Below are 24,936 nucleotides of genomic sequence, written 5' to 3'. Positions count from 1 at the left end.
AACTTTTTGCAAAGAAAAGACCAGAGCTCTGTGGAAAGTTTGATACCGAAAATCAAAGAGCAAGGAATACCTGAAAAGGTAAATATTAAGGAAAGGGGAAAAATGTTATCTTCTTCTTTTACTCAAACTCTCTTCTATAAGGACTACATTTATATCAATCTATGTATACTAACATATGGGGAAAATGTAATGTATAAATAGGGGGTAAAGAAAGACCAAATAGAATAATGGTTCTCACACAAAGATTCACATGGGAAGGGGAGGGGAAGAAAACTCCTATAAGAAGGAGAGGAAGAGGGGGGGGGTTTACTTAAACCTCAATCTCGGGGAAATCAACTCTGAGAGGGAAAAACATCCAGATCCATTGGGATCTTGAATTCTATCTTACCCAACAAGGGTAAGGAGAAGGGAAAACCAAGGGGGGGAGGGGGAGAGGGAGAACAAAAAGGGAGGGAAAGAGAGGGGGGAGGGGGAGGGAAGAAAAAGGGAGGGACTAAAAAGGGAAACATCAAGGGAGGGGACAAGGGGCACTGATTCAAAGTAAATCACTGGACTAAAAGGTAGAGCCGAAGAAGAAAAGGTTAGAATTAGGGAAGGCAATCAAAATGCCAGGGAGTCCACAAATGACAATCATAACTTTGAACGTGAATGGGATGAACTCACCCATAAAACGTAGACAAATAGCAGAATGGATTAGAATCCAAAACCCTACCATATGTTGTCTTCAAGAAACACACATGAGGCGGGTTGACACCCACAAGGTCAGAATTAAAGGATGGAGTAAGACCTTCTGGGCCTCAACTGAAAGAAAGAAGGCAGGAGTGGTAATCATGATATCTGATAAAGCCAATGCAAAAATAGACCTGATCAAAAGGGATAGGGAAGGTAATTATATTTTGTTAAAAGGGACTCTAGACAACGAGGAAATATCATTAATCAACATGTATGCACCAAATAATATAGCACCCAAATTTCTAATGGAGAAACTAGGCGAATTGAAGGAAGAAATAGACAATAAAACCATACTAGTGGGAGACTTAAACCAACCATTATCAAATTTAGATAAATCAAATCAAAAAATAAATAAGAAAGAGGTAAAAGAAGTGAATGAAATCTTAGAAAAATTAGAATTAATAGACATATGGAGAAAAATAAATAGGGATAAAAAGGAATACACCTTCTTCTCAGCACCACATGGCACATTCACAAAAATTGACCATACATTAGGTCACAGAAACATAGCACACAAATGCAAAAAAGCAGAAATAATGAATGCAGCCTTCTCAGATCACAAGGCAATAAAAATAATGATTAGTAATGGTACATGGAAAACCAAATCTAAAACCAATTGGAAATTAAACAATATGATACTCCAAAACCGTTTAGTTAAAGAAGAAATCATAGAAACAATTAATAATTTCATCAAGGAAAATGACAATGGCGAAACATCCTTTCAAACCTTTTGGGATGCAGCCAAAGCGGTAATCAGAGGCAAATTCATATCCCTGAAAGCTTATATTAACAAACAAGGGAGAGCAGAGATCAATCAATTGGAAATGCAATTGAAAAAACTCGAAAGCGATCAAATTAAAAACCCCCAGCAGAAAACCAAATTAGAAATCCTAAAAATTAAGGGAGAAATTAATAAAATCGAAAGTGATAGAACTATTGATTTAATAAATAAGACAAGAAGCTGGTACTTTGAAAAAACAAACAAAATAGACAAAGTACTGGTCAATCTAATTAAAAAAAGGAAGGAAGAAAAGCAAATTCACAGCATTAAAGATGAAAAGGGGGACAGCACCTCCAATGAGGAGGAAATTAAGGCAATCATTAGAAATTACTTTGCCCAATTATATGGCAACAAATACACCAATTTAGGAGAAATGGATGAATATATACAAAAATACAAACTGCCTAGACTAACAGAAGAGGAAATAGAATTCTTAAATAATCCCATATCAGAAATTGAAATCCATCAAGCCATCAAAGAACTTCCTAAGAAAAAATCCCCAGGGCCTGATGGATTCACCTGTGAATTCTATCAAACATTCAGAGAACAGTTAACCCCAATACTATACAAACTATTTGACATAATAAGCAAAGAGGGAGTTCTACCAAACTCCTTTTACGACACAAACATGGTACTGATTCCAAAACCAGGCAGGTCAAAAACAGAGAAAGAAAACTATAGGCCAATCTCCCTAATGAATATAGATGCAAAAATCTTAAATAGGATACTAGCAAAAAGACTCCAGCAAGTGATCAGAAGGATCATTCACCATGATCAAGTAGGATTCATACCAGGGATGCAGGGCTGGTTCAACATTAGGAAAACCATCCACATAATTGACCACATCAACAAGCAAACTAGCAAGAACCACATGATTATCTCAATAGATGCAGAAAAAGCCTTTGATAAAATACAACACCCATTCCTATTAAAAACACTAGAAAGCATAGGAATAGAAGGGTCATTCCTAAAAATAATAAACAGTATATATCTAAAACCAACAGCTAATATCATCTGCAATGGGGATAAACTAGATGCATTCCCAATAAGATCAGGAGTGAAACAAGGATGCCCATTATCACCCCTACTATTTGACATTGTACTAGAAACACTAGCAGTAGCAATTAGAGAAGATAAAGGAATTGAACGCATCAAAATAGGCAAGGAGGAGACCAAGTTATCACTCTTTGCGGATGACATGATGGTCTACTTAAAGAATCCTAGAGATTCAACCAAAAAGCTAATTGAAATAATCAACAACTTTAGCAAAGTTGCAGGATACAAAATAAACCCACATAAATCATCAGTCTTTCTATATATCTCCAACAGAGCTCAGCAGCAAGAACTAGAAAGAGAAATCCCATTCAAAATCACCTTAGACAAAATAAAATACCTAGGAATCTATCTCCCAAGACAAACACAGGAACTATATGAACACAACTACAAAACACTCGCCACACAACTAAAACTAGACCTGAACAAATGGAAAAACATTAACTGCTCATGGATAGGACGAGCCAATATAATAAAAATGACCATCCTACCCAAACTTATTTATCTATTTAGTGCCATACCCATTGAACTACCAAAATACTTCTTCACTGATTTAGAAAAAACCATAACAAATTTCATTTGGAAGAACAAAAGATCAAGGATATCCAGGGAAATAATGAAAAAAAACATATACGATGGGGGCCTTGCAGTCCCAGACCTCAAACTATATTACAAAGCAGCAGTCATCAAAACAATTTGGTACTGGCTAAGAAACAGAAAGGAAGATCAGTGGAATAGACTGGGGGAAAGCGACCTCAGCAAGACAGTATACGATAAACCCAAAGATCCCAGCTTTTGGGACAAAAATCCACTATTCGATAAAAACTGCTGGGAAAATTGGAAGACAGTGTGGGAGAGACTAGGAATAGATCAACACCTCACACCCTACACCAAGATAAATTCAAAATGGGTGAGTGACTTAAACATAAAGAAGGAAACCATAAGTAAATTGGGTAAACACAGAATAGTATACATGTCAGACCTTTGGGAGGGGAAAGGCTTTAAAACCAAGCAAGATATAGAAAGAATCACAAAATGTAAAATAAATAATTTTGACTACATCAAACTAAAAAGCTTTTGTACAAACAAAACCAATATAACTAAAATCAGAAGGGAAACAACAAATTGGGAAAAAATCTTCATAGAAACCTCTGACAAAGGTTTAATTACTCATATTTATAATGAGCTAAATCAATTGTACAAAAAATCAAGCCATTCTCCAATTGATAAATGGGCAAGGGACATGGATAGGCAGTTCTCAGATAAAGAAATCAAAACTATTAACAAGCACATGAAGAAGTGTTCTACATCTCTTATAATCAGAGAGATGCAAATCAAAACAACTCTGAGGTATCACCTCACACCTAGCAGATTGGCTAACATTACAGCAAAGGAAAGTAATGAATGCTGGAGGGGGTGTGGCAAAGTAGGGACATTAATTCATTGCTGGTGGAGTTCTGAACTGATCCAACCATTCTGGAGGGCAATTTGGAACTATGCCCAAAGGGCGACAAAAGAATATCTACCCTTTGACCCAGCCATAGCACTGCTGGGTCTGTACCCCAAAGAGATAATGGACAAAAAGACTTGTACAAAAATATTCATAGCTGCGCTCTTTGTGGTGGCCCAAAACTGGAAAACGAGGGGATGCCCATCAATTGGGGAATGGCTGAACAAACTGTGGTATATGTTGGTGATGGAATACTATTGTGCTAAAAGGAATAATAAAGTGGAGAAGTTCCATGGAGACTGGAACAACCTCCAGGAAGTGATGCAGAGCGAGAGGAGCAGAACCAGGAGAACATTGTACACAGAGACTAATACACTGTGGTATAATCGAACGTAATGGACTTCTCCATTAGTGGCGGTGTAATGTCCCTGAACAACTTACAGGGGTCCAGGAGAAAAAAACACCATTCATAAGCAAAGGATAAACTATGGGAGTGGAAACACCGAGGAAAAGCAACTGCCTGAATACAGAGGTTGAGGGGACATGACAGAGGACAGACTAAATGAACACTCTAGTGCAAATACTATCAACAAAGCAATGGGTTCAAATCAAGAAAACATCTAATGCCCAGTGGACTTACGCGTCGGCTATGGGGGGTGGGGGGGAGGAAAAGAAAATGATCTTTAACGAATAATGCTTGGAAATGATCAAATAAAATATATTAAAAAATAAACAACTATATGAATGACTGTTTCAATCACTAATAAAAAATGAAATTAATACACTTGAGGTTTCACCTCAAACCCAGAAAATTAGAGCAAATATGAAAAAAGTGTGAAAATGGTCAGAAGGAACTATAGGACAGGCCATCTAATCAATACATTGGTTTGGTGGAACTTTGGTTCTAATATTCTGGAAAACAATGTGGAAACCTGAAAGAATAGTAAAATACCCTTTCTTTCAAGAGACACTACTACTGGGTATATATGGCGATGGAGATTTAAGAAAAAAATAAAAGTTCCCTAGTATATAAAAATATCCAAGAAGAAATTTCTGCAATATAAAAAATCCAGAAAAAATATAGAATATATATAAGGAATGCATCAGCAATTGACATTTTTAAATTTGTCTTTTTTTGCCTCTATTCTTTCCTATTTTGAAGGATTGTTCAATCCAGCATAGATTAGGCTATGATCGATCTAGTGACCTTTGAAAAGGCAGGAAAATGTGCTGCCAAGTTTCTAGTGGGAGGAGTCCAAGTCACTGTTTGGTATGCTGAACTGCTTCTTTTTACATCCCCAGAATTTAGCACAGGGTCTTTCACATAGAAGGAACATAATACGTATTTACTGATTATTCGTAATTGAATTCAAAAGTGAACTTGATAGAGCAAATGCTTTTTATCAACTGATTTAAATTTGAGTCAAGAGGTTAGGCAGGGGAGAGTCTACTTTTGAATAGAGGAAGGAAAATACTTCCCGAGTAAGTAACTTTTTGTTAAATTTAATTGATATTAATTATTTGAATTATCTTGAGATGCCCATAACTAGAAATTGATATTGAAGTGAATACAGTGGAATTGGAGATGAAGAAAGTGATGTAGGAGTAAATCCCACAACCTCTCAGTATATCATTAGAGATACAAACATGAGACCGCCTTGCTCTGGGAGGATCTAATCAGTAGGTGTGAATGTTAAATGGGATATAGTTGCTTAGTTTATATATTTTTGATGATCTATGCAATATGAATAGGATAAATAATACACACACGAAAGGAAAATAATAATAATAAAATTAACTTAAGCATTAATCATAATGATCAATATTGGTTCTAAAGACAACTTTTTCTTTTTCTTTTTCTTTTTCTTTTTCTTGGAATTTCGGTATGTCTCTAGGACTATGGATAGTAGTAAGAAGGTGAGAACATCAGACATTAACATGTGTCCTGAAACTTCTATTCAGAAATTTTTCCATTGCTTTTGACCCTGTTGATGAATTAAATGCTCCATTCACCCTACAACTGTACTCTTCTAAATGCTTTATTTTCCAATGTGAGCTCTTTTGAGAGAAACTGTCTGATTTTTCCCCTGGCTACATACAATTCTTGACTCATAATTAGAACTTAATACTATTCCATTCCAATCCATACCATGCCATCTGAAAAAGTTTGTATATTGATTTGTTTTGTCTAATTAATTTTTCTTTTTAGTGAGATTGTGAAGGTGTAACTAATACAGACTCTGGTGCAAAAAGCATAAATAAAATATTTTAAATAAAACATGTTCAAGAGTAAGGCTATTAAATTAACTTTTGATATTATTTATATGTCACCTTAGCATAATTTCTTTGTAGTTTATTTCCCACTTTTTGAATTTTAATTTCCAATTACCATTAACACTTTAGTGTGTAGAAATCTTAGTAGAAATCCACAAGTGACAAAAAAAAATGCTGTAAAAAATACTGAAGAGAGAATCAGAACAACATGGATTCTAAATTTTTTCTGCTACTTTGTGGCCCCAGCTAAATTATTGGACATCAAATTTGCTATGTAACGGTTAGGCTAGATAAGTTTTATGACCTATACTAGTCTAAAAGTTAATTGATGCTCTTTACAAAATGATAATTTAAATATGGAAATGTATTTTATTATAATTGGCAAAAGAAATCCCCTCCTATAATGTTAACTTGGAAAATAAGAAAAAATTGAGAACTAAGAAGGGTTTTATATTTATATTTAAAATATAGATTTTTAGGTTCAATAGTGGTAGGGGGAGACAAGTTTATAGGCTTGATTTCCACTTACAATAAAGACTGTGATGATGATGACAGCTAGGATTTCCATAACACTTTAAAACTTTCAAAATACTTTATATAGGTCATTATATTTAATTTTCACAATACTACAAGGGCCAGATGACTCATATCCATTTTACCATGAGGTAACTGAGGAAAGAGAGGTGAAGCAATTTGCTGAGAATCACATAACTAGTTAGTATCTGAAGGAAGATTTGACCTGCTTTTGTTGTTCACAATCTGTGTGACCTTGAACAAGTCCTTTAATTCCTTTGGACTTCAGTTTCCTCATCTTTAAAATGTAAAGGTTGTATTAGATAACTTCCAAGATCCCTTCCAGTTCTAGAGCCATGATTTTGTGAATCTATCAGCCTATGTATGCCTAAAAAGAATTAGCCAGCTGTATAGGTAAAGTGAGAGATAACAGGTATATTATCCAGATTATTACATGGTCATCCATGAAATATTAAAACTAGCATAGAGGAAATGCACTAGCATGTTGGAGAGATCCTTTACAGTCTGTCTTTTAAATGGCAAAAATAACATAGCAACTATGAGAAGGTACAGATGCTTTGTGAATTATACAACTATAGAGTAACAAATCATCAAAGTATAAATTTGTTAACAGCAAAATTCTATGTATTGAATTGCCTCATGAGATACCTGTATATTATTTTCTCTTATTTTCCCTTCTACTCATCATCATTTATGTGTTACCTTAGCAACTTCTCAAACTGCTATTTTATCTTTGTGAAGGAAGCTCCCAAATCATGAGTCTAAACAAGCTTCTGCATCCCAGCCAAACCATGAATTAATAAATTGGCAGGATAGAATAGTGTTGTACAACCTCCCCCAGATTCACACCTGCCAACTTTCTATGTAGATATAGCTCAAAGTTTCTGGCAATGCGATGGGTTTGGATTGACTGACTTTTTTTTTTCCACTTGAGAAATCCTCTGCTAATAACGTACAAAGCACTCGATGCTAACAAACCTCCATTGGCTTTTTATCAAAGTGATTTTTTAGATCCAAATGATGGTGCCAAGAGAATAATACTGACCAGAAAATGCATTTAAATTTTCTTTTTTCCACTATTTGCTAACTATCACCATTACAACTTCTGAAAAGCTTAGATTTTGCTACAAAACTTTGAAAATATCTTCATGTTTCCTGTGACTTGTTATATCTTTTTGTTTTAGGGAGAGAAAATAGCATTTCAGATATGATCTTCAAAATGGCTGCCTCCTATTTACAAAATGAATTTTTTTTCTTTATTAAGAAGCAAAGTAAGGCACACCAAAACTGTTAGGGATGACATGACAAACAATGAAATAAACTGCAGTGGACTGATCCTGTGGAGAGAGGTTAATGAGCCAAAGTGGCTGGCTAGAAATGGAACTGACTGCCAAACCTGGCATGGTCACAAAAGGTTCTGCCATGAGGAGGCCCCACCATGTGCTAATAATGCAGAAGGGGATCTCAGGCCAGAAAAGTGCCAAATACATTTGTAGTATGGAATAATAACAGTGTTCAAGATAATACGCAGTGGCAGATTCCATTTAATGACATTGAATTTAACAAACATTGATCAAGTATCTAATTTTTTACAAGGCAGTATTGCAGTAGGATGGAAGTGTGGGTTAAAGTATTTTGAATTTAGATTTTATTGTTATTCCAAATTTCTATTGAGGAAATTATTTGTACCAAAAGTATTTTTCAATTTATAATCTTAGAGTGTTGTTAGGAGCCTTGTGAAGTTAAGCAATTTTCTCAGTCAAAGAGAGCATATATCAGAAATAAAATTTGAACCCAAATTTGTTCTGTATCCAATTGATGACTATGCTTCACTGATACTGAAAATACAAAGTTAAAAATAAAACATTCCTTATCCTCAAATTCATATTTTGATATAATGACATTATCATAGAATCTTATAGAAAACTTTCCTCTTATGTTAAAATTCTAAATGACTTTAACATAAAAATGGCATTAACAAGTAACAAAATGACTTTTTTAATCTGAAAATTTAATTTAATTAATTTAGAATATTTTCCATGGTTACATGATTCATATTTTTTCCCTCCCTTATTTCCACCCCCTTCAGTAGCCAACAAGTGAAAGTCCACTGGGTTTTACATATGTCATTGATCAAGACCTATTTCCACATTATTATTTGTAGTAGGATGTTTGTTTAGAGTCTACATTCTCAATAATATCCCCATGGAACCATGTGATCAGGCAGTTTTATTTTAGGTGTGGTGGTAAGGCACAGAGGAATGACCCTCACATACACAGAAAGGCCCACATGTAGTGAAGGGGAATATCATGGATTGATTGGGAAGGGAGGCATAATTGATATCTTTGGCACCTTCTTCTCCAGCTTTCTCTAAGGGAAGCTTTCATTCATATCAGGAGGGAGAAAAAGAACATTGGGGCTAGGGCCACCACTCTGCTCACCACAGAAAGAAGAAGGGGTACTGGGTTAGAAATATATCTTCTCCCTCATATATTGTTCATCTAGGAGACATGATTGAATTTGGGCTAATTCTTGAATGCCTTCTCATTTTGGAGGAAGGAAAAGCAGAATCTCTATATCTAAGGCATGACTCTTTTCCTACTTCATATCAACTATGAACACACATAGGGAATAGCAAAGAAATTCATTGTTTCAAATCGTAGCAAAAGAGAAATAAAAAAAGGAACACATAGGAGAACACATGCCAGAATTTAGGACACCTCCTATTGGAGGCAAGGTAACCCAATTCAACCGAACCAGAGTTCTAGATGAAACTACTAAGGTGAAACTACCCCAAATCTCTAGAGGCAAGTTTGAATAGGAATGTGATAGAAATAAGGCCTCTCCTCATATCTTTCCAGGCTCTTTTCCTTCAGAAATTCAAATGGAATTGGCTTCTACCTTCTCTCCAAGTCAGGAACACCAGAAGTAAGGAACTCAAAGGGATATTTGAAACTTGAACAGTTTCAAGGAGAACTGGCCTTGAAGAGTCCCAAAGGAGGACTCAAAGAAGGCCCTCATTTAGATATTCTCAAAAAGGCATGATGGATGCTGGAGTTATTTCACTTCTTACCAGCTCTACCCTGCTACTTATGCAAGCCAGGTCATTCACCTCTATCAATAAAGAGGAAATTCCATGCCAATGGGCTTTGGGACAGAGGTTACCCTAGGATTCTTAATACTTTTTGTGCCATGGACCCTTTTGGCAGTCCTATGAAACCTAGAAAGCAGAATTTTGAAATATACTGTTCAAAGTCTATAACATTGTGTCCAGAGCCAGTTTTAACATGTTATTGGGTAATTACAAAGAATCCATGCTGAAATATTATCTGCGTTCAGAGAGAATACTGATGAACTCTAGTATAGTTTGAATTATACTTTTTCACCTTATTTTTTGTTGTGTTTGTGTATCATTTCTTTTGTAAAATGGCTAATATGGAAATAAAATTTCCATGACTTCACATGTATATACAATTACAATCTTGTTGCCTAACTTCTCAAGGAAGGGTAGGAAAGATTTTAAAATTCAAGTTTTTAAAAAATGTTAAAATATTTAAAAAATGAGATAGGAAAATATCTAGTAAAATAAATAAGATATGAAAAATTAAAATGTCATTGGGAAATAAAGTAAATATAAATACAATAAAATACAGATAAGATTATATCTTAAAATGAAGTCCACAAGAATTCTTACATAGAGATTAATGGCCCTCATTGCTATTTGATTTTCACACCATTGCTATAGATGTTCAAGAATTTTTAAATACATATAAAATGCATAGAATTGTAAAAGAAACCAATTATATTGAAGAATATTAGTCAAAAATAAAGTATTTTAAGTTAATGAACACCAGGCTTAAAACCTCCATCTTATTAATGAAATCACTTTCTTTTCCTTGAGAAAATCATTAAAATAATACATTATTATCCACATTCTTAAAAACTACTTATTCCATGATATTTCAATCTTTATCATATTGATTTTTTAACTTAATTTAAAGCTCTGGGCATAAAAGTGTTTGTATGCAGATTGCCTCAATGGTAAACACAATGTTTTGCACACAGTGCAAATGTACCAATAAAACTAAAATTACTTCTTGAATGTGAATGTGGTACTCTAGTAATTTTTTTTAAAATTTAATATGTTCCTATCACATTGATGATCTGTGCCTTGAGCAGATAATGCTATAAATAAATTTTCTATCTCTTTTTAAAAAATGAATTTTTCTAGTATTGTCAATTTAGTTTTGGTTAAGTACAAGCTAAACAGAATTGAATGACATTGTGAAGGTACCTTTTTGATGGTATCCAGCATGGACCTCCCTCCTTGCCAGGGCTTAGAGTTCTTTCTGATACATGTCAAACTTGCCATGCTATGCCACTTCCGGTCTTCTAACTTCTTGTGAAAAGCATTGGCAAGCAGAAGGACTGTGTCATATATGTAAAGATTTGAGATCTGAAAAAAAATTACACTGATCATTAAACTTGTTGACATCAACTTATCTATTAAATGTATGGGCAATTCAAAGTCTTAGAATTTGTACTATGGCTCTACTGGTTGATTTATTTGGTTATAGAAGCAGAATTCTTGACCTTTACTTGATTGTATACCTGTCTATTTCTATATATAATAAAGCTTGGAGGGAGAGGGAAATTATCTTGTATCAGATCTCAGAAAGTTATTACTCTAAACATATTCAAATCTAGTTATTTATCAATTCATTTTCTAGTAAGTGTTGAGTGTTAATGGTATTTGTATTCCAGGTATGTAGATGGTAGAATATGAGCCTCATTTTCCATATGGCATAAATGTTATAGGAATTAGACATCTCTGGGCTTCATACTCTTGTGTGTGGGGGAAAGGGAGAAAAGCAGAAACACATAGCAACCCATTGCAATGATTGCAGATTTAAACACAAGTGGAAAAAAAAATCAGGGAGCACACTGTGCCAACTGATTGAAAAGCACTAGATATTTTTCATCTCCTGTATGAAGGAAAGATTTATTTGAACTGATATCTAGTGAGTTATTGTTGTACTTGGATATTACTACCAAGGACCATTTACAAATTATTGGGAAAAAAACCCCTATCTTTTCCAAAGCATTCTATAAGTCTCTTAGAAAAATCACATCAATGAAGATCCAACAGCAGAAAGAATAGTTAGCTTCACAAAGCAAGAACTTAACACAAAATAAAAAGTGATGATTAATATAACCAAGAAAATTGATTCGTCTCTGAAGTTATTGCTTTTTTATTTTGTCAGGTTCTTTAGAGGTTCAAATTATCAATGCTTCTCATTGCAAAGGGAATGCACTGATTGTTCTTTGATAACCCTTACCTATGAAATGGTATTAGGAAAGTAGGTAGCAGAATATTGTTGTGGTTTCTTCCCTCTCCATGTCTGGATTATGAATTGTGACTTGATAGGCTATTTCATGTGTAGATAAATTATTTTGAATTTGCACCTATCCAAGGTGGCATGTTGTGCCTTATTTTACCATTTATCTATATATCTCTAATCATTTATATTTGTTAATATGCTAATCTTTATGTAACAGTTTTGGTCCAGAATTTTTAATGACCTTTCTTTCCTTTTCTTTTTCCCTCTAAACAGAACTTAACATGCCTTCATTTTGAAATATAGGAATTAATATTATCCTGAAGTTATTAAGATTGACTTTCCCCCAGATAATTCATGGAGTGACTAGCTACTTTTCCCCTAACTTGTTTTACAGAATTATAGATTCTGAATTATCTAATCAATTTATTCATTTCCCCAATTTATAGTTGACTAAGTAGCTCCCAGAATGCCAACACAATAAGATCATTGGTAAGATAAAATCAATCATCTGTAATTAGTAAAAGTTTTCACTGTCTATTAAAATTACATTTTTCTAAGACAAACAATTCATATTAATATCAGACAGAAGGCATTTGGAGTAGTTCATTTATAGGAATAAATCTTAATTTAGAGTCATATCATTGAGCCTATATTAGAACTTATATAAACAAAGATCAGATATTATTAAGAATGATATCTGTCCATAACGATACAAAATTAAATTCTCCATAGATGATTCAAATTCCCATAAAATCCTCATTTTTCACTTTCCAACTCCTTGGATTGTACTGATTTAACTCTAATGAATTTAACAAATATTACTAAGTACCTAGTATATTTCAGACAATGTGATAGGTAAAATAATGACAAATATTCCTGAATCAAACACACAAAAGAGAATCAAATGAAACAAACACACAAAAGAGAATCAAACAGTACCTAACCTTAAGAAGCTGACATTCTAGTATATGTGGGGTCAAAATGTAGACAGATACATAAAAATTTAAAAATATACAAAATAAATTTCTATATACAACCCTCTAGACAAATAATTAGCTTGAGTGCTTTATAAGAAGGGAGAATCCCTTACTTTGTGAGGCATCCTCATACTCTTTTGTCTGTCTCTTTGCTCTAGTATGTCATTGACTTCAAATAAACTCCCTTCTATAAAGCTTAGGAATGTCCTTCAAAGCTCAGCCTTTACCAACTACCACATGAGGCCTTTCCTCATTCCCTTTGGATGCTAGTGCCATCCCTTATTCATTCCTTTGTACTATTTTTTGTACTAATTTTGTGTATACTTATACATTTACCTGTTGTTTCTCTCCATAAAACATAAGTTTCTTGAGGATGTAAATTGTTTTATTTTATATCTCCAGTACCTAGCATAGTGTCTGGGTACACTATTGGTACTTAATAAATGCTTATTGATTGATTGATAGCATAATACAAGGTGCTGATGAAAGTATTGGTGTTCACTGTTACATAGCATATTATCTGTTATTCTAATATTTGGTTAACTTCTTTATTATTTTTCTTCAAGAAAATCTTTTATTTTTTACCAGTTAAGAAACTAAACTAAATTGTTTCTCACCAAGACTAAGTGGGAATGGAGAGGTGGAACATATGGATTATTGTCTATATTTGCCTCTCCTGGGTTAGGGCCTGTCTCCTCTGCAAAATAGAAGAATCTTCCTCAGTCTTCTTATCCAATTCTACCCACTCACCCTAAACCTTTTCTTTTTTGGTCTGGTCACTTTAGATACAATTATATAATTTTTCAAAGGAATCCATTAAGTCTCAATAATATAATCTTCCTTTGTAGATGATAAGGTGGCAGCACCTATATTCCTCAACCAATTCATATTAAAATTATTAATTTTTCATTCTTAAAAATTCATAGAATCATCATGTTTAAAGGGACTTTGGAATAGCTAGTCTAGCTTCCTATCTAATGAAATAATCCCTTCTACAACATTCTAGACAAAGGGCCATTAATCTCTGCTTGAATGCTTCAATAAGTGATAGGGAAGAAAGACCAAATTCATGTTTGGCAATTCTAAGTGTTATATTTTTTTCTTTATGAATAACTAATACCTCATCATGTAGCATGGGGTTTTGGTTAAACCAAGTTAAAAGATTGACTTGTCAGATCACTCACCACTTTTTAAGTTCTCTTCTCCTCTGCTCTCCCCTGCTCTCCCTTTTTTGTCTTTTCCCTTCCTTTCCCTCTCTTCCCTTCTATTTTGATTAGCCAAACAAAAACTTATATACAAATCAATGTAAACCATCCCACAGTTTGAGGAATATTCCCTAATTCATAATTTTATCAAGCAAGTGAGTATTTTCTACAAGAGGTCATGGAACCAATACAAATTTTTAACAAACTTTTCTTAAATCTGTATGAACAATTTAAACATTGTTAAGAATTGTTCAGGAGGCTTATTTAGCAGCTAAATATTCTAATACTATTCTGAAAGTTAATTCAAACAATTGATTAATATTTATTAAGTACCTACTATGTACAAAACTCATTCACTAGCTGTCTATCAATATACTATTATTATGTAGTAGTAATAGACTTATGTAGTAGTAATAGACAATATGCTAATACAATATCAATACAGCAGAGGAAAATACTATGCATAAAGAGCATACCTCCATATTTTGAGAGAATGGGTCTTTGGGATCACACAATGTTGAAGATATACGATGGTTGCCACGGAAACATCTCTGACTTATATTCTGGGGTACTGGAAATGTCTGCCGAATAATTGTTAACCTTCCAATTGACCTTCTCACTAGTTCCTGTACATCAGCATCATTTATTTCCTAGGAGATAAGAAGATACTATAAGCAAAGGGAAGTCAAATTTTGTAGGAGAACAATAATACAAGACCATGAATGAAACATTTTCTGAAGTACTATTTTTAATTATAATGAATTTACTTGATGTAATTGTTAAACATATTTGTTAACAAACACATACTCATTAAAATGGCTGCCATCCATGTGTATTTTAAATATTTTAAATTTGAATATATAATCTAGAAAGGAAGACTTTTATTTCTATTAATTTCAGCTTAAATATTTATGCTAAATATCAAGAAGAAGAATGAAATGCTGTGCAGAGAAATTACAACATGATATAGTGGGGAAAGCCCTGAATTTGGAATCAAAGGATATGGGTTAAAATCCTGTGTCAATGACCCATTTGACTTCACACAAGTTACATAACTTCTTGGCCTAAAATGAAGATCCACTAAATTCCCTTTAGGTCCCTGTAACCCTAAATTTCTGATCCTATGATTTTTGGTGTCACGAATATCTGAACCTAAGTCTTGAAACATTGTAGTTAGGTGGCCATGAGTAGGTGACTTAATCAGTCACTAGGCACTTTTGATGATATCAAATTAAAAAGGAAATGCCATTTCTATCCGTGGAAAGAGTTTTAATACCAGAGAATGTGATAAAGTTACACCTTAGGACCACCTAAAAATAAGTAAATAATTCAATTTTAAAAAATTGTAGTGACAGGCAGAAACACTGGGTGAGATGATTATTTTTGTTACCTTTTAGTGACATACAGCCAAGATATTCAAGGTACTCAGTACTCAAAAAGATGTGAACAGTATATTTATATAGAATAGCAATAAAAATAAGATTCTGAAATTTTTCATTCAAACTGAATTAAATTTCATTCATTTTCCATTTTATAATTCTATAATTTACTGAAACTAGTTAAAGATTTTATTTCAATTGAAAGGGAAAGAAAATTTTGGAGCATGTTTTGTTTTGAAGAGATATACCATAGTTATTTCTTAGAATCCATGTTAAACTAATGTAACATTTCTGGTTTCTTAAGAATATGTTTTATAAAATGCCAAAAAAGGGAAAAGAAGGAAAAGAAGAAATTCAGCAGTGTGGTCTTAATAGAAAAAAAAATTTTAACTGATAGAAAGCTGACTGAATTTGGATGCCTAAAGGGTGAAACCAGCATGAATCTATGTGCCAAATAATTTTTTTTCTGAAAAAAAAAAAGCTTTTTTTATTTGAAAAAAGTTTCTAACTTTCCCTCTCCCTCTCTTCCCCTTCAACTCTATTTCACTTATTTGACTTGAAGCAGCAAAGGATGTGGAAGTAATGAAACATTGGAGTAATTATTTAACTGTAAGACTCATTTAATTGGAATCTGACAGAATGAAAATGATCAGAAGAAATAGAGGTCTCCTGAGTAGTCTAATCTAAAGACTTTTGTCCTTCCTAACTTTTACTTTTGGATGCCTTTTTAAATCAATGTGTCTTTTGAGGTTTGTTCATCATAAATCAGAATAGATCTTCACAGCCCCACAAAGAAAAGGTTTCTAACTCTGGATAGCTATGCCAATTTCGAACTGCAATGAGCACTTTTCAGGCTTGACAAAAAGCTTATAACTGGAAAAAAAGAGGAAGAAAGATCTACATTATTTTTTTCTCTGCAATGTCTGCAGAAGATGCTCACAGTTGTGAATTTTAATGTGTTTTTCCTGATGAAGCAATCACACTTTGTTCTTTCTCATTGTATGTCCTCATTGTACATCAGATGGAGAATTAATCCTTTTTTATGATATTTATAAAATACAGATCTTCTGCAAGTAAAATAACACCTGGCATTGGTTGTGTCCAATGTAATATCCTGTATTTCTGGTCGATTAATCTTTAATGTACCATAGATAATGGTTTTTCTCAGTTTATAATGCCGTCTTTTCCTTTAGAGTTGATCATTTCACAAAACGCCTCCTCCCCCAAATTCTTATCTTGCCAAAACAACAATAACCCAGGTCTTTTAAACAATGCACTTACCCTGCAGACATAGAGTATTATAGTTTCATTCATTCCATTTGAAACTCTCTTTTACTAGAAGCCTTGTACAAAAATTTAAAAGTTCATACATAATCAGAATCCAATTAAGTTTCTACTATATAGATGTTATAAGATCAAGGACCCAAAATTTAGAGCTTGAAAGGACTTCAGAAATCCCAGAGGTTACCTCCCATCTCCATCTACAAAGAAACTAAGGTACAAAGAGTAAAACTCACCCAGGGTCACAGAGTATTTGCCAAGTCTCCAAATCTAGTATTTTCCAGAACTCTTAAAAGACAATGTTAGTTTGAGCCCACAAAAATATAAAACCAAGCTTGCTGAAAAATGATCTTTGTGTAGTTTTCAATATTTGCCATTATTTCCTCAAACTGAATATTTTAAAATTTTTGATGCATGGTTTTGATTTTAGTTGTATATGATGCACTTTAAGTGTGAAACAATTAACATTCATTAAATGCATATATACCAGGCATTATGCTAAGCACCAGAGATAATGAAATGAGTAAAAATGAAAAACAGCTTCTATTTTCAAGAAACATCAATAGAACAATAGGCTAATCACTATATATTAGACGGGAGGTCCATATTTACTAGTAAGAAACTCTTTAGACCAGCAGATTACAGGAACAGGAATGAATTTCAATTTCCTTTATCCAAAATTGAATATTATCAAGATTGATGAGGCATGAAGATTTTACTAGAATAATAAGAGTACACATAACCATAGCTTTAAAAGTTTGCAGAACATACCACTATCTTGTACTATCATTTATTTAAAATTCTACTTCAAAACATTCTGAGAAATATGATTACTTCTGAAAGCATTCACTCTGGAGTCAGATTTTTCAAAATAATTTTATTGATTTTGTTTGTTTTTAAGTAGCCTAAGTTCCCTCTTTAGCACTTGCTCTCCACCTTTCCAGGTTACCAACCTGGAACAAAGAGGATTTGTTCATTTATTTTTAAAGAAAAAAGTAAATCAACAAATCCAAAAAATACTTAAAACAAAACCTGATAAGAAATGTCATGTTTAGCATCTGTGAAACTATACCTTCTTCTAGGAAAGTTTTGGTGTAATTCTTCTTTGGGGTCATAATATATTCCTTTTAAATTTGCAACTTTTTTTATTACTTTGTAGTTGTTTTTCCCATTTACATTATTGTAGTCATGATGCATACTGTTTTTCTGACTCTGCTATTTTTATTTTCTATTAGCTCCTACACATTTCTTTCCATGTTTCTCTGTATCCATATTCAACATTTCTTAAAGCATAATACTATTCTATTACATTAGTATAATGCCAGAATTTGTTTAGCGCTTTCCTAATTGACAAGACTTTTACTTTGTTTCTGGTTCTGTTATAAATATTTATATATATATATATATATATATATATATATATATATAGGCCTTTTCTATTTCTAAGAGGAAAACTCTGTGTCAGAGTATAGAGTCATTGCAATTGCATAATGCCAAATTAATGTCACACTGTTGTACCAATTTATAATTCTACTACAATTCATTAGTGTGCCTATCTTTCTACTTCTCCAACATTGATCTTTTAATGTTTATTTTACTTTTTACCTATAGATACAATTTTAACAATTAGTTTCCATCATTGTGTGTTCCATGCTCTCTTCCCTCCTTCCCTCGACTTCCCAATCCCTGAGATGGTAGGTAACATGATAGAGTTTATACATGTGCTATCATGCAATACATATTTCCATGTTCATGTTGGGAAAGAAAACACATTGCTTATGCAAGAAAAAAGCTCAGAAAGGAAATAAAGTGAAAAGTGGTGTGCTGCATTCACACTGAATTAGTTCCTTCAAAGCAATGGATAGCCTTTTCCATCATGAGTCTCTTAGAATTCTTTTAAATTCTGTCACTCCTTATAAAATTGTTATTCACAGTTAATCATCATATACTATTACAGTTACATTTCTCTTCAATTAATTTTTTATTTGTATTATTTCATTTATCTCTTCCTAATGTCTTTCCAGGTTTTGTTGTGAATGTCCTATTTATTATGTCTTATGGCACAATAATATTCCATTACAGTCATTTACCACAACTTGTTTCTTCATTTCCCAATTGATGGACACACATTCTCAATTTCCAATTCTTTGCCAACACAAAATAGCTTCTAGAAATATTTTTGTCCAATAGGCCCTATGCCCTTATTTTTTGTTTGATCTTGATGCTCCCTAACACTCCCTGCTTCTGGCTAAATATTCCCAAAGTCCTTTCTGTATTACCTGACACTAAAAGTCCTCCCTTGTTGGTTTATAAGGATGTTATTAATTTTTTCAAGATGGATAAGGATGAACTCAAGGTGACTGAGTTCACCCTGGTTGGAATAGGCTGGACCTCACACAGCAACAGACCCTCTGGATAATGCTTCTTCTTAGTCAGGGTTGATAGTATAAAGATCTTCTTTAAGTGTGTTTCTTCTGTGAGAAAAGCTACTTTCATAGGAATTCAAAATTTTCCCTTCTCTCAGCAAGAGGTTAGACAGGCTCTGGGTAAGCAGCAGCTTCTTCTCAGACTTCAGGACAGGAAGAGAGTGAAGATGACCATTGCATGTTCAAAACTCTCCCTTCTTTCCCCCTGCATTCCAGAATCTTTTCTTCAGAGTTCCTAGCATGTGTTCATGCTAGCCTCTGCAAACCAATTTTCAGCTACTCTTAAACTCTATCTTATTTCTATAATTCTACAATAACATTTTGGGATATAGACCTAGTAGTGGTATTGCTGAATTTGCACAATTTTGTGACTCTTTAGACATGGTTCCAAATTGTTCTCCAGTATAGTTGGATCAGTTCACAATTTTACCAAGAGTGTGTATTAGTGACACAATTTTCCAACATCCCCTCCAACATTTACCATTTTTTGTCATATTAGTTAGGAGTATGATACTATCTCAGAGTCTTCTTAATTTGCATTTTTCTAATTAATAGTAATTTAGAGCATATTTTCATGTGATTAAAGATATTTTAATTTCTTCATCTGAGAACTGCCTGACCAGATCCTTTCACTATTTATCAATTGGGGAATGACTTGTGTTCTTGTAAATTTGTCTCAGTGCTCAATATATTTGAGAAATTATGTTCTTGGCAGAGACATTTGCTATTTAAAAAAAATTCTCAGTTTTTTGTTTTCATTGTAGTTTTTGGCTGCAATGGTTTTGTTTATGCAAAACCTTTTTTTAATATAATGTAGTCAAATTTATCCCCAACATTGATTTTCTGACATCATTTCCAAATGTGCTGAATATGAAGTGAAAGAAACCTCAGAATTGTTGTAAATGAGTTAGTGAGGTATTTTAGGCTGAAACTGATTCAGGTCAATCATCTTGTAGTTGGAACAAAATGGTCATTCAACAATTATAAAAATGAAATATATTCAGCTATAGCAAAAAGATATTCAATAAGAATACATATTACACAGAAATGTATTCTTATTGAATATAAAGAATCCCTAAATTGATTCATTGATTCATGTGAACAAAGCTCCCATTGGACCCAGTCAGCAAAGTATCTGAAACCAGCTCCTTTCCTACGAGCTCCTAGTTACCACTTTCTAATAGGGCAAAGAGAAGGTCCCTAGATTAAGCCTCTCCTTTGTGGAAACTGAAGACAATGTCAAATTCCCCATCTCGTCCGTTACCTCTGAAATCAAACTTTTTAATGGGTTATATTTTGTTGATTATTTATTTGACCAGGAAGACAATGATTTGTCAAACTGAACTGAAATGAATTTTAAGAGACAAGTCATTTTTTCTGGCTCCAAATGTCACTTCTTGTGTTGCCACTAGAACTCATACCTAGATGAATGGTTATAAGGAAATTTGATTAGAAAGTTAGTTTACATTTTGGGGGAACATTATTTTAGTATTTCAAAAGAGTAGTAGTAAATGCTATGTATGGAAACACAGAAAGTCATGTAGATATTTGTTTAATCTTAGTAGAGTATATATTCAATATAAAATAATCTGGGCTATGTAAAATTAAGAAACATCTGTGGGCTAGGATCATTTAGGAAATTTATGCAACATCACCTCTCTGAAGTTCTAAATGTAAATTATGTGCTATTGAAAACAAAAGTTTCATTTGCCCATATAATGCTTATTATAAAAACTTATCAAACATTAGCAAATGTTTATATCCATATTATATATGGACATACTATTGATCTGGACCTATAGCTTCATTAAGAAATTTCTTGGGGGACAAACCTCCCTTCACCATTGAAGTTTGGCAGTTGTTCTGGAATTTATAGTCAGAGAAATAAAATTACTTTCTCAGGATCACATAGTCAGTATTTATAAGAGGCACGATCTCAAACCAGGCCATTCTGACTTCAAAGTCAATTCTTCATTCATCACATCATGCTGTGTCTAAACTATATTTCTTGAAATCTAAATGACTGACTAATTACATTTTCAGACTAAGAATTAACAACAAACTTGAAAGGTAGTAATATGTTTGATTCTATATACTACTTTTTCTATGTTTTAATTTTCCAGAATCAAAATATATATGGTCAACTCTCAGATGGACAACAATATGATTAATTAGAAAAGAATTGACTCAGCTGGCTCATAACTATTCTACTCTCTATGTTTTTGGAATTGAATCCTGGATAAAGGGTGTGATATACCTATCAGAAAAAAGAGAAGTCTTTTGTAATTGGCTAAATATAATAATAATTTCCTTTTTAATCAAGTGCAGCACATACCTCATTTACTGTATAACCCAAACTGTTGTAAGGAAATCACATCATAAAATTAAAGTGTTATAACAATAATAGCAATAACTTATTATCCATTCAACTTATTCAGTTAAATTATTTAATGGTGTCAAGATGCTATGCAAGATACTCAACACAAAAAGAAAAAATGGAAGTTCTCTCCACAGGTGGATTGCATACTATTGAGTTCATATTACATTTATGCATAGAAATTTAATAAAAACATAAGGAGAGAAGAATGCAAAATGGAAATGAATAATGATTATGATTAATGATAATGATAAGATATTCAGAAATCAGTTTAGGATTTTCAAGAGATCTTCTTGACCAGGTTTAGCTTTCCATGAAGGAAGTCACCAAGACAGCTTAAATCAGATAATGTTTGTATTTATTTATTTATTTTAATCTAAGGCAATAGAATATTTGAAAATCTTTTGAGTAAAGCTAGACTGTAAGAATATGATAACCCTAATTTAGTTTGAAATCTGAATTGTCTATATTTTCTTAAAATAATAAAACTTATAATAACTTATTCCTGCATATAGTCAAGATCTAGACTATTATATTAAAAGGATGAGTCCCAGAACCATATGGTCCAACCACTTCAATTGGTAGATGATAAATGATTTAAAATTATTTGACCAAGCAATGTAGGGCAACTTCTGCTGTACTGCTACCAATCCAGATAATTTAAAATTCAGTGATTAATAAAATTCCCTTTCTTCCTCTCCCTAAATAGGTTTTATAATATTATCAGAAAGTTTAATTGTGACTTCCAGCTCTTCTCCAAAGCTAGATGCCAGGAACTACTGCTATGTTTAGATTCTGAAGACAAAATGGTGACAGTCAGAGTTCGTGAATTTGACCATTTGGGGTTCCTGGGGATCAGAGTAGTTTTCATTTCAGGCAGAGAGTACATTGAGGCCATTAATGACCCCTTCATTGACCTCAAATGAATGGTTTATATATCCCTAATTATATTCATGCTATGAACTTGCCATTTGCAGAGCATAGTCAAGATTGAGATTGAAAAACTAGTAATCAATGGGAAAAAAATCTTCCAGGAGAGGCTTAGGTCAAGTATACAGTCTTTTCCATCATGGAAAACTAGTACTCACTTAAAGGGTAGAAGTACATGTTGTTACAAAAATTTTAATTAATTTCTCATTTTTTATATTTAAGATGAGAAAGAGCAATAATATTTTTTAGTAAGAGGCCCCTGCTGTGCAGGTTGGCACTTAAATGACTGTTGTTGTGCCACTTGGCAATTGGTGACAGTTAGAAGTGTGTGACTGAGTGTGGTTTATAAATTGCAGACCATTGGAAAGGGCTTTTGGTCTCTGGGTCCCCTCAGGTGAGGAAAAGCAGTTTTTGGCTCTCTCTCTGAGACCTTAACAGCTTTATTGATTATTGACTATTAATAATCTGGATAGATAAGGTAGATAGATAGTGGTTATATCATTAGATTGAAAGAGTAGGAGAGTAGGCGAGGGCTTCAGGCTAGCAAAAGACACTGCTCTCTGAGGCAGATTCTGGGTGTTTAGAGAAATTTAGTTAGAATTGGGATCTGGGATATAGTTACAAGCTATTGTAAGATTACTTTCACTTTCCTTCTTCCTATTTCCTATCCATAATTTCTAATAATAAATTGTTTTGTGTTTCTGTACTGGCTTTTGATCAAACTCCTGTCCCCCAAAATTTAATCCCTCACAATGTATTATTACCTCTGCCTGTATGTTTGTGATGGGAGCGAATCATGAGAAATAAAATAACTACCTTAAAATTGCCATTAATTCCTCCTACATTACAAACTTCTTGGGCCACCTAGCCAAGGTCATTCATGACAAATTTAACGTTATGAATGAACTCATGAACATAGTCTTAGCTTTTACTGCTGCACAGATAACAATAAATGGCCCCTCTGACAAGCTTATGGGCTTTTATTCTGCTGAAGATATTATCCCTACTTCCACTAGTGCTGCTAAGTCTATAAATAAGTCACCCCTGATCTGAATGAAAGATAACAAACATGGCCTTCCATATTCCTACTTTCAGTGAATCTGCTGTGGATCTGACCTACTACTTAGAGAGACTTGCCAAACAGGAAAATATCCAAAAAGTGTTAAAAGAAGCATGAGGGACCCTTGAAGGGCATCTTGGCCTACAGAGAGGACTTTAAGTGGCTGGAAGGGCTTGGAAATAGGCTTTACATTACTTGCCTAGGGTCCTATAGATTAGTGTCTGGCACCAGATTTGAACCCAGCATTCTCATCTTTAGGCCTGGCTCTCTATCCACTGAGTCATCTATTTACCCCCAATGAGTATGGTTCTAATGACATGGCTCTAAATGCTGTACATAGCTTCTAAAGAAAAAAATAGAAAGCAGTGGATCTTCATTGCCAGCCAAAAGAATAATTGCACCAATGGGAAGCCCACATTCCTAATTTATTTCTCTATCTTGAGAATCTCATTACCCAATTGCAGTCCTTGCTTCAAGGCACCCCTGTAGTAGAAGGGGTGGGGATAGAGATCTCTGTTGTTTACCATCGATAAAGTCACAATATTCAGTACAAAAAAGTTTATTTTAAGACTACATTTATTTTTTAAAACCATGATCATAATATGACTTTGAAAATAGCTACAGGTTGTATTCCAAATGCCTAGACCTAGAGAAACAAGACAGGGACTTTCTGTTCTATAGACCAGCACTTAGCATTTTAATTCATCATAAAACAAGAAAAGAGAACCACAAAGTACATGAATAAATTATTTCTATCATTTGTTCAGTTAATAACATTGAAAAATTATGACCTTTGAGTCATAATAATTTAAGCCATTTAATAAACACCCCAATAAAATCTCTCAAGGACAACGGAGGTCAATCTTGAGAGAGCATCTGCCCACATCCAAACATTCATTCTTGTAGCAACCAGCAGTGAATGTCTTGATATCTAAATCTTTAACTTGTGTAAAACTTAAATAAAGAGCTGTGACATATGTTTAAGGGCCCTAGGGATGGTAATATTCATACTGAAAGCTTTTCCAGCCTGAATCCACTGATTCCAAAAGGAACTGATAAATGCCATTAGCAAGTACTAGCATATGATTTATTACACCAGATGAGCTAGCCAGACTCTCATTAATGTAGAACTTT

General features: G+C 33.4%; 1 protein-coding gene across 1 annotated transcript in view; it reads right to left on the bottom strand.

Annotated features, from left to right (window-relative positions):
* Positions 1-24,936, bottom strand: part of GRID2 (glutamate ionotropic receptor delta type subunit 2) — a 1,955,631-nt gene that overhangs the window by 683,252 nt on the left and 1,247,443 nt on the right. Inside the window, exons 6-7 of the mRNA XM_007495736.3 lie at positions 14,826-14,999; positions 11,120-11,281 (exon numbers count right to left, since the gene is read on the bottom strand). Coding sequence (XP_007495798.1) covers positions 11,120-11,281; positions 14,826-14,999 — 336 coding nt within the window. The remainder of the gene's footprint in view (positions 1-11,119; positions 11,282-14,825; positions 15,000-24,936) is intronic.

Source organism: Monodelphis domestica, chromosome 6, assembly GCF_027887165.1.
Source record: "Monodelphis domestica isolate mMonDom1 chromosome 6, mMonDom1.pri, whole genome shotgun sequence".
NCBI lineage: Eukaryota > Metazoa > Chordata > Mammalia > Didelphimorphia > Didelphidae > Monodelphis > Monodelphis domestica.
This window is presented reverse-complemented; position numbering and strand designations above follow the sequence as displayed.